General features: G+C 50.4%; 1 protein-coding gene across 2 annotated transcripts in view; it reads right to left on the minus strand.

The window, feature by feature from the left end:
• LCK (LCK proto-oncogene, Src family tyrosine kinase) overlaps positions 1 to 14,406 on the minus strand; it is a 327,731-nt gene that overhangs the window by 77,231 nt on the left and 236,094 nt on the right. For both annotated transcript variants that reach the window (XM_085648416.1, XM_085648415.1), the window contains exon 9: positions 537 to 716. In XM_085648416.1, the coding sequence (XP_085504542.1) occupies positions 537 to 716 (180 nt within the window). The remainder of the gene's footprint in view (positions 1 to 536; positions 717 to 14,406) is intronic.

Below are 14,406 nucleotides of genomic sequence, written 5' to 3' on the forward strand. Positions count from 1 at the left end.
TTTGAGTACTTAATCTTTTACCCCCACTGTGATTATCCTTGTTAGCGTCTGCCTCCCCCAGTGAAACCGTCTAGACTTTTAGCTCAGCCTGGGCTACCACTGGTGAGTCATAGCCTGCCCAAGACGGTCCAATGACTCCTCTACCTGGGCTTGTGATTGCTGCAGGAAACCTTTAACCAGTCTTTAATGCCTCTACTAGAGGCGGCATGTTATTGGGTCTTGACAGAAATCTGGGCATTAGGGTAGACATGAAACTTACTTTAGGTCTGGCTTTTGGTTGGTGAGAGGCTAATCCTAGGCCTTAACGTAGAACCGGCTTTCCGTTCTTGGACAGTATTGCCCCTGTACGTCTGGGCCTATCTGGAGGCTCAGCTTTAATAAAGGTGCTGGGTCTTAACCAGGGCCTTATTATAGAAGCCTAAGCCTTACCGTAGGTAGGTCCTTGGTTTAGGCTTGGGCCTCACCCTCATTCTGGACCTTACTGTAAGCCTGACCCATACCCCAGGCCCGGGCATTTCTATTGGTCTGGGCCTTACCATTCTCCATGAACTCAGTCACAATGTAAATGGGCTCCTCGGTCACGACAGCGTACAGCCGTACCAGCCGCGGGTGCTGCAGGTTCTTCATGAGGTTGGCTTCAGCTAGGAAGGCATTGGGCGACATGGTGCCCTGCTTCAAGCTCTTTATGGCAACCTTGGAGTGACCATTATAGAAACCTGAGGAGAAAGCAGAGAGTTTTAGACTGCAGAACTGTGGTGGCGACAGTAAAAGAGGTCAGGATATAGCATAGTTTATGAGACAAAGGGGCACTAGAGAAGGCAGCAAAACAATGCCAGTAGGTCTTGCCTTTTGAAGCTATTGGTTTTGCCAAATCTATTAAAAAACAAGCACTGGCAAAGCCAATAGGTATTGCCTATACAAGAGCTATTGGCTTTGACAATATGTTTTTGCCAAGTTGTACACTAGTGTGGCTGCCGTTCAGCTTAGCTAAAAGTTAGTGTGGTGTGGAGTGTCCTAGAGTGAAGTGGGGGAGTAGACTGTCATATGGTAGAGTGCCGTAAAGTGTTATAAAGTTGAGCAGACGCGCGTAGAGTTCAGCGTTTCATTGGCAGAGAGTGTCGTAGAGTGCAGTGTTGTGAAGTGGTGTAGAGTGGAGTGCAAAGGGGTGGAATAGGGTGGAGTGGCTTAGAGGGTATTGAGGTGGATTGGGGTGGATTGGATTGGGGTAGAATGGGTTGGATTGAGATTTACAGTGCCCTGGGGTCCCATAAGGGCCTTATACCGTTGATGGATTGAATTGATGGATTGAATTGGAGTGGGGTGAATTGAAATGGGGTAAGGTGGATTGGAGGGGGGTGGATTTGAGTGGAGTGAGGTGGATTGGAGTGTGTGGACTTGATGGGGTGGATTGAATTTGAGGGGGTGAATTGAAATGGGGTAAGGTGGATTGGAGTGGGTGGGGTGGATTGGAGTGGGGTGGATTAGATTGGTTTGGGGTGAGTGAGTGAGGGAGTGAGTGGATTTGAGTGATAGGACTGGTGTAGTGTGGATTGGGGTGGGTGGATTGGATTAGAGTAGGTTGGAACGGAGTGGGGGTGAATTAGAGTAGAGTGGAGTGGGATGGTTTGGATTGGAGTGGGGTGGATTGGATTGGAGTGGGTTGTACTGGAGTAGGGTGGACTGGACTGGAGTGGGGTGGACTGGAATGGAGTGGTTAGGACTGCAGTGGGTTGGTGTGTGGTGGGCTGGATGGATTAGACTGAGTGGGGTGGACTATATTGGAGTAAAGTGGGGTGGATTGGACAGCAGTGGTGAGGAGTGAATTGGATGGGGTGGGTTAAATTGGAGTGGGGTGGAGGAAAATGGGGTGGATTTGATTGGGGGGAATGGACTGGAGTGGGGTGGATTGGAGTGGAGTGGTGTGGATTGGTTTGGGGTAGGCTGGGTTGGACTGGTTTGGGTGGGGTTGGTTGGAGTGGGGTGGATTGCACTGAGGTGTAGTGGATTGGAGAGGAGTCAAATTGATTCAGTGGGGATGACTGGATTGGAATAAGGTGGACTGGAAGGGGGTGGAATGGAGTGGTGTTGGAGTGGGGTGGATTGGAATGACGTGGGGTGGGGTGATGTGGAGTTGACTGGATTGGATTGCAGTGGGGGAATGGATTGGAGTGAGGTGGATTGGGTTGAGTAGGGTGGTCCGAATTGGATTGGAGTGAGAGAACTGGATTGGGGTGGGGTTGATTGGACTGGGGTAGGTGGATTGAAGTGGGTAGATTGGATTTGGCTGGATTGGGTCGGAATAGATTGCTGTGGGGTGGATTGGAGTGGGGGGATTTGTTTGGGGTGAGGAGAATTGGGGGGGAGTGGGGTGGATTGAAGTGGGGCGGATTGTTTTGGATTGGATTGGGGCAGATTGTTTTGGATTGAGTGGGTCTGATTGGAGAGGGGGGCACGTTGTTTTGGATTGGAGTGGGGCACATTGTTTTGATTTGGAGTGGGTCTGATTGGAGTGGGCACATTGTTCTGGATTGGAGCCGTGCATGTTGCTTTAGATTGGAGTGGGGCAGCTTGTTTTGGATTGGAGTAGGGCAGATTGGATTGGGGCTGATTGTTTTGGACTGAAGTGGGGAATATTGTTCTGGATTGGAGGGGGCAGATTGGTGTGGGTCAGATTGGAGTGGGGCAGATTTGAGTGGGACATATTGTTTTGGATTGGAGTGGGGTGGATTATGGTGGTTTGAATTGGGTTGGGTTGGAGTGGAGTGGAATGGGGAAGGAGTGGGGTGGATTGGGGTGGGAGTGGAGTAGATTGAATTGGGGTGGATTGGATTGGAGTGCAGTGTATTGTGGTATATTGGAGTAGGGTGAATTGGGATGGAGTGGGTGGACTGGAGTGAGGTGAATTGAATTGGAGTGCAGCAGATTGTTTTTAACTGTAGTGGGGCAGATTGTTTTTTGGATTGGAGTGGGACAAATTGGAGTGGTGAAAATTGCTATGGGGTGGGGCAGATTTTTGGGATTGGAGTGGGGCAGATTGCTTCAGATTGGAGTGGGTGGGTTGGGAGGATTGGAGTGGAATTGGATTGGCGTGAGTGGTTTGTATTGGAGCGGGGTGGATTGGATTGGTCTGGGGTGGATTGGATTTAGTGGGGTGAGGTGGCGTGTACTGGAGTGAGGCGGATTGGAGTTGGGTGGATTGGGGTGTACTGCACAATTATGTGTTAAAGCATCATTTCAGAAATTACACAAAAGAAAGAGACAATGTTAATCCTCATCTTTTGAAAACAGTGCCACGAGCAAAAAACAAATGAAAACATGAGTGCAAAGGGAAGAAAAGAAGACTTGCCAAAAGAAAAGAAAGTTGACTACATAAAATAAATCATTGCAATTTTGTTTGTCCTGCTGTGCATGTTTTTGCCAGTCACAAGAATTTTCTGTCTGCTGGGTACTAGAAGTTAAAAAATACAAAATAGTACCTCAACCACGCCGGGAGCAGCGGACAGGCACTGTTTAAGTTTAATCAATCAGTGCTTGGTCCCTGCTCTATAGAGAAGAATGTAAATCATGCTAGGTCTGCAGTGACAAATTACGGGGTTGTAAAGAAGAGTGCCACGCAAAGCCAACAAATGGTAAGCAATGGGCAAGATCCAATCCTTCTTTGTTAACAGTGCAGCAGCGGCCAGCACAGGTAAACGCTGTAGGGCGGGGCGGGGTGGTAGCTGGGGGGAAGTCGACAGACGACAGAATAGGCATAATTAAATAAATTATTAACACCTATTCTGTAGTCTGTCGGCTTCCCCCCCTGCTGCGCCCTTCCCCGCCCCACCACCCCACAGTGCTCACCTGTGCCGGCCACTGCTGCAACAGTGTCAACCAAGTGAGACGCATGCACTAGCACATGCTCTCACAGGCTCGACCCTAAAAAATAAAGAAAAAAGAAAAGCAAAGGCACAATGACGTGGCCGCTGTTGCCCATCTTGCCATTCTTCTTGCACACACATGTATCATCATGCATTCGTGAACAAACAGAATATTGCAGGTGCCATTTTACTTTTCAGATGGCAGATGGCAGATGCCACTTACATCTTTAAATAAACAAGCATTGGCATAGCCAATAGGTCTCGCCTTTGGGGCCTTATAAGTGTTTAGGCAGAGCTATTGACTTTGCCAATGTGTTTAAGCTGTGAAGTGTGGCTGCTGCTGTGCAGCATGCTGAAAAGTTGTAATAAAAAAGTGTCAGAAGCATTTTTGTTACCTTATATATGACCAAGAAGGCATTATGTCCAACAGAACGACCATATTAAAAAATGTATGTACAATAAAATTTTTCCTCATTTTTCTTTTGTTCTTGCAATGCTGGCAACTTGTTTTAACCTATTCCAATGGTTGTTTGGTAAAGTTTTTTTTTGAGGGGGCATAAACAATTGGAGGTTGAAGGTTGTGAACTAGTAACTGTATTATAACACTAGCAGCGGCCAGACGCTAGGGGGGAATCAACAGATGGCAGATTCCGAGAGCAGGCTGAGTGATGTTGAGGTGGTAGTGGTGGTGGTGGCTGGTGCTGAGACGATGCTGAGGTGATGCTGAATGATACTTAGGTCTTGCTGAGTGATACCAAGGTCTTGCTGAGTGATACTGATGTGGTGTTGAGTGATGCTGTGGTGGCGCTGAGTGATATTGTTGTGGCTCTGAGTGATGCTGTGGTGGTGCTGAGTGATGCTGTGGTGGTGCTGACTGATGCTGTGGTGGCGCTGAGTGATATTGTTGTGGCCCTGAGTGATGCTGTGGTGGTTCTGAGTGATGCTGTGGTGGTGCTGAGTGAGGCTGTGGTGGTGCTGAGTGATGCTGTGGTGGTGTTGTGTGATGCTGTGGTGGTGTTGCGTGATGCTGTGTTGGCCCTGAGGGATGCTGTGTTGGCCGTGAGTGATGCTTTGGTGGTGCTTACTGATGCTGTGGTGTTGCTGAGTGATGCTGTGGTGGCCCTGAGTGATGCTGTGGTGGCGCTGAGTGATGCTGTGGTGGTGCTGAGTGATGCTGTGGTGGCCCTGAGGGATGCTGTGTTGGCCGTGAGTGATGCTTTGGTGGTGTGTAGTGATGCTGTTCTGTTGCTGAGTGATGCTGTGGGGGCGCTGAGTGATGCAGTGGTGGTGCTGAGTGATGCTGTGGTGGTGCAGAGTGGTGCTGTTGTGGCCCTGAGTGATGCTGTGGTTGCGCAGAGTGATGCTGTTGTGGTGCTGAGTGATATTGTTGTTGCACCAAGTGATGCTGTGGTGGTCCTGAGTGATGCTGTGGTGGTGCTGAATGATGCTGTGGTGGTGCTGAGTGATGCTGTGTTGGTCCTGAGTGATGCTGTAGTGTCGCTGAGTGATGCTGTGGTGGCGCTGAGTGTTGCTGTGGTGGCGTTGAGTGATGCTGTGGTTGCGCTGAGTGATGCTGTGGTTGCGCTGAGTGATGCTGTGGTGGTGCTGAGTGATGCTGTGGTGATGCTGAGTGATGCTGTGGTGATGCTGAGTGATGCTGTGGTGGTGCTGAGTGATGCTGTGGTGGTGCTGAGTGATGCTCTGGTGGCGCTGAGTGATGCTGTGTGATATTGTTGTTGCACCGAGTGATGCTGTGGTGGTCCTGAGTGATGCTGTGGTGGTCCTGAGTGATGCTATGCTGTGGTGGTGCTGAATGATGCTGTGGTGGTGCTGAGTGATGCTGTGTTGGTCCTGAGTGATGCTGTGGGGTCGCAGAGTGATGCTGTGGTGGCGCTGAGTGTTGCTGTGGTGGCGTTGAGTGATGCTATTGTTGCGCTGAGTGATGCTGTGGTTGTGCTGAGTGATGCTGTGGTGGTGCTGAGTGATGCTGTTGTTGCGCTGAGTGATGCTGTGGTGGTCCTGAGTGATGTTGTGGTAGTGCTGAGTGTTGCTGTGGTGGTGTTGAGTGATGCTGTGGTTGCGCTGAGTGATGCTGTGGTGATGCTGAGTGATGCTGTGGTGATGCTGAGTGATGCTGTGGTGGTGCTGAGTGATGCTGTGGTGGTGCTGAGTGATGCTGTGGTGGTGCTGAATGATGCTGTGATGGTGCTGAGTGATGCTGTGGTGTCGCTGAGTGATGCTGTGGTGTCGCTGAGTGATGCTGTGGTGGCGTTGAGTGATGCTGTGGTGGCGTTGAGTGTTGCTGTGGTGGCGTTGAGTGATGCTCTGGTGGCGCTGAGTGATGCTGTGTGATATTGTTGTTGCACCGAGTGATGCTGTGGTGATGCTGAGTGATGCTGTGGTGATGCTGAGTGATGCTGTGGTGGTCCTGAGTGATGCTGTGGTGGTGCTGAATGATGCTGTGTTGGTCCTGAGTGATGCTGTGGTGTCGCTGAGTGATGCTGTGGTGGCGCTGAGTGTTGCTGTGGTGGCGTTGAGTGATGCTGTGGTTGCGCTGAGTGATGCTGTGGTTGCGCTGAGTGATGCTGTGGCGATGCTGAGTGATGCTGTGGTGATGCTAAGTGATGCTGTTGTGGTGCTGAGTAATGCTGTGGTGGTGCTGAGTGATGCTGTGGTGGTGCTGAATGATGCTGTGTTGGTGCTGAATGATGCTGTGTTGGTGCTGAATGATGCTGTGTTGGTCCTGAGTGATGCTGTGTTGGTCCTGAGTGATGCTGTGGTGGCGCTGAGTGTTGCTGTGGTGGCATTGAGCGATGCTGTGGTTGCGCTGAGTGATGCTGTGGTTGCGCTGAGTGATGCTGTGGTGGTGTTGAGTGATGCTGTGGTGATGCTGAGTGATGCTGTGGTGGTCCTGAGTCATGCTGTGGTGGTGCTGAATGATGCTGTGTTGGTCCTGAGTGATGCTGTGGTGTCGCTGAGTGATGCTGTGGTGGCGCTGAGTGTTGCTGTGGTGGCGTTGAGTGATGCTGTGGTTGCGCTGAGTGATGCTGTGGTTGCGCTGAGTGATGCTGTGGTGGTGCTGAGTGATGCTGTGGTGATGCTGAGTGATGCTGTGGTGGTGCTGAGTGATGCTGTGGTGGTGCTGAGTGATGCTGTGGTGGTGCTGAATGATGCTGTGTTGGGGCTGAATGATGCTGTGTTGGTCCTGAGTGATGCTGTGGTGGTCCTGAGTGATGCTGCGGTGGTGCTGAATAATGCTGTGGTGGTGCTGAGTGATGCTGTGTTGGTCCTGAGTGATGCTGTGGTGTTGCTGAGTGATGCTGTGGTGTCGCTGAGTGATGCTGTGGTGGTGCTGAGTGTTGCTGTGGTGGCGTTGAGTGATGCTGTGGTTGCGCTGAGTGATGCTGTGGTGGTGCTGAGGGATGCTGTGGTGGTGCTGAGTGATGCTGTGGTGGTGCTGAGTGATGCTGTGGTGGTGCTGAGTGATGCTCTGGTGGCGCTGAGTGATGCTGTGGTGATGCTGAGTGAGGCTGTGGTGGTGCTGAGTGATGCTGTGGTGGTGCTGAGTGATGCTGTGGTGGTGCTGAATGATGCTGTGGTGGTGCTGAGTGATGCTGTTGTTTCGCTGAGTGATGCTGTGGTGGCGTTGAGTGATGCTGTGGTGGCTTTGAGTGATGCTGTGGTGGCGTTGAGTGATGCTGTGGTTGCTCTGAGTGATGCTGTGGTGGTGCAGAGTGATGCTGTGGTGGTGCAGAGTGATGCTGTGGTGGTGCTGAGTGATGCTGTGGTGGCGCTGAGTGATGATGTGGTGGCTCTGAGTGATGCTGTTGTGGTGCTGAGTGATGCTGTGGTGGTGCAGAGTGATGCTGTGGTGGTGCTGAGTGATGCTGCCGTGACACAGTGTGATGATGCTGAGTGATGCTGTGGTGGTGCTGAGTGATGCTGTGGTGGTGTTGAGTGATGCTGTGTTGGCCATGAGTGATGCTTTGGTGGTGCTAAGTGATGTTGTGGTGTTGCTGAGTGATGCTGTGGTGGTGCTGAGTGTTGCTGTTGTGGCCCTGAGTGATGCTGTGGTGACGCTGAGTGATGCTGTGGTGGTGCTGAGAGATGCCCTGGTGGTGCTGAGTGTTGCTGTGGTGACCCTGAGTGATGCTGTGGTTGCGCTGAGTGATGCTGTGTTGGTGCTGAGTGTTGCTGTGGTGGCGTTGAGTGATGCTGTGGTGTTGCTGAGTGATGCTGTGGTGGCCCTGAGTGATGCTGTAATGGTGCTGAGTGATGCTTTGGTGGTGCTGACTGATGCTGTAGTGGCGCTGAGTGATATTGTTGTGGCCCTGAGTGATGCTGTGGTGGTGCTGAGTGATGCTGTGGTGGCCCAGAGTGATGTTGTGGTGGCCCAGAGTGATGCTGTGGTTGCGCTGAGTGATTCTGTGGTGGCGCAGAGTGATGCTGTGGTGACGCAGAGTGATTCTGTGGTGACGCAGAGTGATGCTGTGGTGACGCAGAGTAATGCTGTGGTGGTGCTGAGTGATGCTGTTGTGGTGCTGACTGTTGCTGTGGTGGCGCTGACTGATTCTGTGGTGGCCCGGAGGGATACTGTGGTGGCCCTGAGTGATGCTGTGGTGGTGCTAAGTGATGCTGTGGTGGTGCTGACTGATGCTGTAGTGGCGCTGAGTGATATTGTTGTGGCCCTGAGTGCTATTGTTGTGGCCTTGAGTGATGCTGTTGTGGTGCTGAGTGTTGCTGTGGTGGCGCTGAGTGATGCTTTGGTGGCCCTGAGTGATGCTGTGGTCGTGCTGACTGATGCTGTGGTGGTGCTGAGTGATGCTGTTGTGGTGCTGAGTGATGCTGTGGTGGTGTTGAGTTATGCTGTGTTGGCCCGAGTGATGCTGTGATGGCGCTGAGTGATGCTGTGGTGACGCTGAGTGATGCTGTGGTGGCGCTGAGTGTTGCTGTTGTGGCCCTGAATGATGCTGTGGTGGCGCTGAGTGATGCTGTGGTGGCGCTGAGTGATGCTGTGGTGATGCTGAGTGATGCTGTGGTGGTGCTGAGTGATGCTGTGGTGGCGCTGAGTGATGCTGTGGTGGTGTTGAGGGATGCTGTTGTGGTGTCGAGTGATATTGTTGTGGTACTGAGTGATGCTGTGGTGGTCCTGAGTGATGCTGTGGTGGTGCAGTGATGTAGGGGAGTAAAAAAGAGAGCGAAATAGGGTGATAGAGAGAGTAAATGAAGGCGAGAGAAAGGGGGGAGAGAGAGAGAGAGAATGAAGGGGGGAAAGAGAGAAAAGATGCAATAACAAATTAATACATTAATACATTGCTTAATGCCTCTGGTTATGTCGCCTTGCCCTGTATCAGCTGCTTGTTTCTGGAAAAAAAAAAAAAGAGTGCACGAGGGAATAACAAATGCTATCGTTTTAAAAAACATCCATGTAACAGATTGTCACAACAGATAGCTAATAATAATATTTTAAAGCACACGCAAAATAAAAGCCGTGCAGGAGTGAATAATGCTAATTTGCCATTTGTGCTCGCTGTAAAGCACACGCAAAATAAAAGCCGTGAAGGAGTGATTAACTAATGCTGATGTGCGCGCGCAGTAAGGGTGCCCTCGAGCGGTGCACTTAATTAGGAAGACAGAGGAAAGCCAGATGGCGCCTCTGCGCGTAACTGTGCGCGTGACCGCACGCTCTAGGCCACACAAAAAGCATGTGGTTGGATTTTTAAATGCCCACTTACTAAAAGTCTCGCCAGGGCAGCGCATGCGCTTGCTCAGGTGAGACCTAAAAAAATGAAATATTAGGTGCCCAAAAGCTTTGTTCATTGAAGCAGTGCACGTGGCAGCAAATGGGAGCTGCCAGGTCCTCCAAAAATGGAAACAAATGGAAATGTCCACGAGGTGTGGGGGGAGCAACTGAGTGGTGGGAAGCAGTGGGTGAAGGGGGAGAAAATAAAAATAAAGCTGAGTGGGGGAAGAGGGGAAAACAGTACATGGGGGAGAGCAACATGGGGGGAGGGGAGAAGAACATGAGAGAGAAAGAAAGCAACATGTGTGAGAGAGTCTCACACAGAGCATGCGTCGGAGAAGCACAAAAGAGAAAGAAAGAAAACAACATCGAGCACACGGGGGTGTCAAGGGTTTGTGGGAGGGAAGCAACACACGAAGGAGAGACCTAGCAAGCCTAGGCGTTCTCATGGAGTGCTGAAAGAAAAAAGAAAAACGAGTTCCCAACAAGTAAGCAGTGGAAGAATACAAGTCAGCCAAGTAAAAGGATGGTAAGGAGACTATGCTCCAGGGAAGGGACAACCATATAATGCACAAAGCAAGCCAACCAATAAGAAGTAAGCACATGAGAGTGACAATAAAACCAAACAATAGTAATCTTTGGGCAAGCCCAGTGTATCTTTTGGCAAGCCCACAAAGCGTCTTTTGCAACCTAAACTGTCTGGTAGATGAGATTTAAAAAGCAAAGCAGTAGAGGGCGCAGGAGTGCAAGTGAAGAGTTAACAGAAGAGGGGAGAGTGGAGGAGACAGTAGGAATGACAGAACATGGCACAGTAAGTGAGGCGGCATGGCAGTGGGGGAGGCAACAGCACAATAGAGGAACTAGTAGCAGAGACAGCTTGGTAGATAAGGGGATAAAGGTTAAGTCAGTGGACTGTACACCTGCCGGGTATGGAAGAGGCGGGGTCTGTAAGTAAACAGGCAGGTGAGGCGACCAGAGCTGGGAGGGAAAAAGAATGGCAGGTGTGATAGTGGGGGCGCGTGAGAAGATAGTAGAACAGGGGAGGAAACAGTGCAAACAATGGGATAGTAAGGCTGGGGAGGGAATACATATATGTGCGACTGGCATGTTACATATATACATGCACATGATTATGAAGAGATGCATGTGCAGCCGATGCACAAAGGCAGGGATACACGTTCATACAATCCCAGGGGAACTCACATAGATGCACATGCACGAAACCTTAAGAAATCGAATGCGTTATTGACATATAGGTACATCAACATAATTCAGTGTGTGTGTGTGTATGTGGGGGTGTGTGTGGGGGTGGGTGCACATGTGTGTAAGGACAAACAGAAAAAATAAAAGTATAGAATAGATCAGTGTTTGTCCCTGGTATAAGTAAATCCCGGGCTTCCTTGCATTTTCTCACACCTCATGATATGTCCCTTGTTTTAATGCACATGGCCTGGTGTTACTCAGCAGTTGAGGGGAGGGCTGTCTTCATGGTTCCAAATATGTATCTTTCCAGCCTGACACTTAGTCCTCTCCCTAAATGACCCGAGTATCTTAACGCGAGAGTGCCACGAGGGTGGAGTAAGGGATCTGGAGGATTCGGGAAATGCTTATCTGAGGGCTTTAAGACGGGCGGGTCCTTCCAGTCTTTATAAGGGGTCACTATTGGATCCTACAATCATGTCCTTAACTATACAGGTGAAAACGTGGATCGATTTCCTGACACTGACTGGGAAACCCCCTAAATAATGCACGTCAGGGATGCCGACCCTGTTAACATTCCCTTTGTTTTTCTTTTTCTTCATCTTGCTTCCCCTAAGAGAATAGTGCATACTATGAACTGATTTGCCTCTAGGTCTCTGGGGGAATTCAGGTTGTGGGTGGGTGATTATGATGGTTGAGCGCTGTGGCGCTGCGACTGAAGGCAGTGCGTGTTTCTCACAGGGCCTGTCAGTGGTTCCTAAAGGTAGTCAGGCTCCATGCTCATCCAGTCCTTGGCCTCTCTGAAGAGCACATAGAGTGATTGATATCTAGGAGCTAATTGTTAAATGTGATTCAGTGGGAAAGAGGGTGAAAGAAGTGCACAGCTGTTGAAATGTAATGCTTAGAGGTACGTGAAGTGGGTGGGTTGTGTCTGTGAAGGCAGGGGACACAAGGGAGTACATGCAGAAAGACAAAGTGGAAACAGTGATGAAGATGGAAGGAGATGATGTGAGATATACAAATGGGAGATTTCAGAAAGATGTTAGGAGATGAAAGTGCATAAGTGTCTACCAGTGTGAGGGACTGCAGACCAAAGGAGTACAAAGGGGAGCAATGGAGTGATTGAGACTGTCCAAAGGTCACTACCCTTTTCCACAGATGTTAGTAATATTTAATTCACAGTATTATATGTTCTGTATTGAAACATTTTCAGTTATACTTTTTCACAACAATATTGTTGCACCGCATAGATTTTAGGTATCATCAGTGATGTAATACGTGAGGTCATAAGCAGTGTACCATAATGGTGCAAGTTTTTTTGTTTTTTTTTAATAAATTTCTTTATTGCGGTTTTGAGATTCACAACACACAGTTAAACAGTTTCAATTTACACTCAGTTCTGCACAAGGATCCTCCCAGTCCCTATCCAGCAACTGTGAATCCATTCATGGCGATCTTCGAGGTGTGTACCGAACCGGCAATCTGCTTAAACATTAGCAATAACCAACGTTCAAACTTTCAACTAAACATTCCCCCTCCTACCCTCCCTCCCCAGCCCCCCCACCCACCCCCGCCGGGCCCACCCACCTAGAGGTCTATCTACCTACATCTTAACCAGAGGTATCTTCCCGTCTCTCCTCCCGCCTGGGGGATTCAATCCCCACCTGACTAGTATCAGACACCACTATCTGTGTCGAAGTCGGGGAGCTCCTCCCTATCTCCTGGATCATCAGCCCCCACGCCTGCAATACTTCCGGGAGTTTGGCATCCTTCCTAGTGCTGCGTATATGCCCCTCCTCCGCTAATGCCCATTCCTGCAAGTCTGACTTCCATTTCCCCACCAGCGGCCCACTCTGTTGCAGCCAGTGGATTGCTATTCTCCGCCTAGCAATCACAAGTCCCAACACCAAGAACTTCCTGCTGATTTTACGTTTAGGGTCCCGGGGAATCAGTCCAAGGATACAAGTACGCAGCTCCAGGGCAACTCTCCACCCCGTTATTCTACACAGGTCCTCCAGGATGGCTGTCCAATATATCTGAATCATCGGACACGACCAAACCATATGTGGGAAATCTGCCTGTGCATGGTGGCATCTGGGGCACCTTGGATCCCTCAAGCTATCAGTAGCGTGTAGACGCTTGGGTGAGAGGTATGTCATGTAGACCATATTGTATTGTATCTGTTTAAATCTATTGGACACCGCTACCTTACGTACATCCTCATGTATTTTTCCTCAATCCCATGGTGTGATATCCTGTGGGCTCACCCCCTGCCATCTATCTTCTATTTTGAGAGGTGCACATTTTTTGTCTTCCCGCAACGCCCTATACAGGTGAGTGACAAGTTTCCGCCCTCCCGCCATAGCTATCATTTTAACCAGAGTATTCGTATGCTCCGGGGCTTCTGGGAATGTAGGCCATAGATGTCGTGCTGTTGCCGCTATTTTGGCATATTGCAAGAACTGCCCCGGTCCCAGCTCAAAAGATTCCACTGCCTCTTGATATGTTATGAACCGCTGGGCGGGGTATAGGTCAGACAGCATAAGACACCCTCCCGCCCTCCACTTATCAGTAGTCATGACCTGACCAATGTGCGCAAAGGGCGGCATCAGCCAGAAGTCTGCCTCTGGGGCAAACGGTCGCCCACGTATAAGTCGTCGACCCACTCTGGCCCAAATAGCAGCCAACAGCCTGCCCAATGGGGGGCATTGGTCCTGTCGCCGTTCTGCAGACCAGAGAAGCGCTCCCAGCTGTTGATCCCCGTATGTGTTTGCCAGGAGCGATCGCTCCCATGAAGGGTCGGTATCGAGCCAGGCCACTGCGTGATGTAGTTGGGACGCAAAATAATAAAGTTCAAGGTCCGGGATTTCCAAACCGTCCCTACCCCAAGTGCGTTTCATGATTTCTAGGCTTACTCGGCAACGTTTTCCATTCCACAATAATTGTATCAGCATTGCATCAAGATCCCTGAAAACCCGATGCGGTATTTCAAAGAAGGAGCCCTGCATTGTGAAGAGACATCGTGGTAGCACCACCATTTTAATCAAGGCAATCTTCCCCATCAGCGAGAGCCCAAGTGTGTTCCAGAAGGCAATGCTGCCTCGGAGACCTCGAAGAACCCTCCCCATATTATGCTGATAAAAGACATCCCTGTCCCTACTAATCCAGATCCCGAGATAGCGCAGTACATCCGACACCCATGGAAGTCCCAACTCTGGGAAGGGAACCCCGCTCCTTACCGCCTCCGATCCCACCGGGTAAAATTGGGATTTAGTGTTATTGACATAGAGTCCCGAGGCCTCCGCAAACTGACCCAGAGTTGCCATCAGCACCGGGAGCGAGCGCTCTGGCTCACGCAGATATACCAGTGCATCATCTGCGTACAGTGATACAATATGTTCCATGGCCCCAATTTGGATACCCTGCTCCTGGAGGACCCTGCGGAGATGGCACGCCAATGGCTCCATTGCCAGGGCGAACAGCAAGGGGGAGAGTGGACACCCCTGTCGCGTCCCCCTGGCCAGTGATATCGTGTCCGAGACATAGCGTCCCGTACGGACCCTTGCCAGCGGCTGAGCATAAAGAAGTCGGACCCAGTTCACA

Source organism: Triturus cristatus, chromosome 3_2 (genome assembly GCF_964204655.1).
Source record: "Triturus cristatus chromosome 3_2, aTriCri1.1, whole genome shotgun sequence".
NCBI classification, from domain to species: domain Eukaryota; kingdom Metazoa; phylum Chordata; class Amphibia; order Caudata; family Salamandridae; genus Triturus; species Triturus cristatus.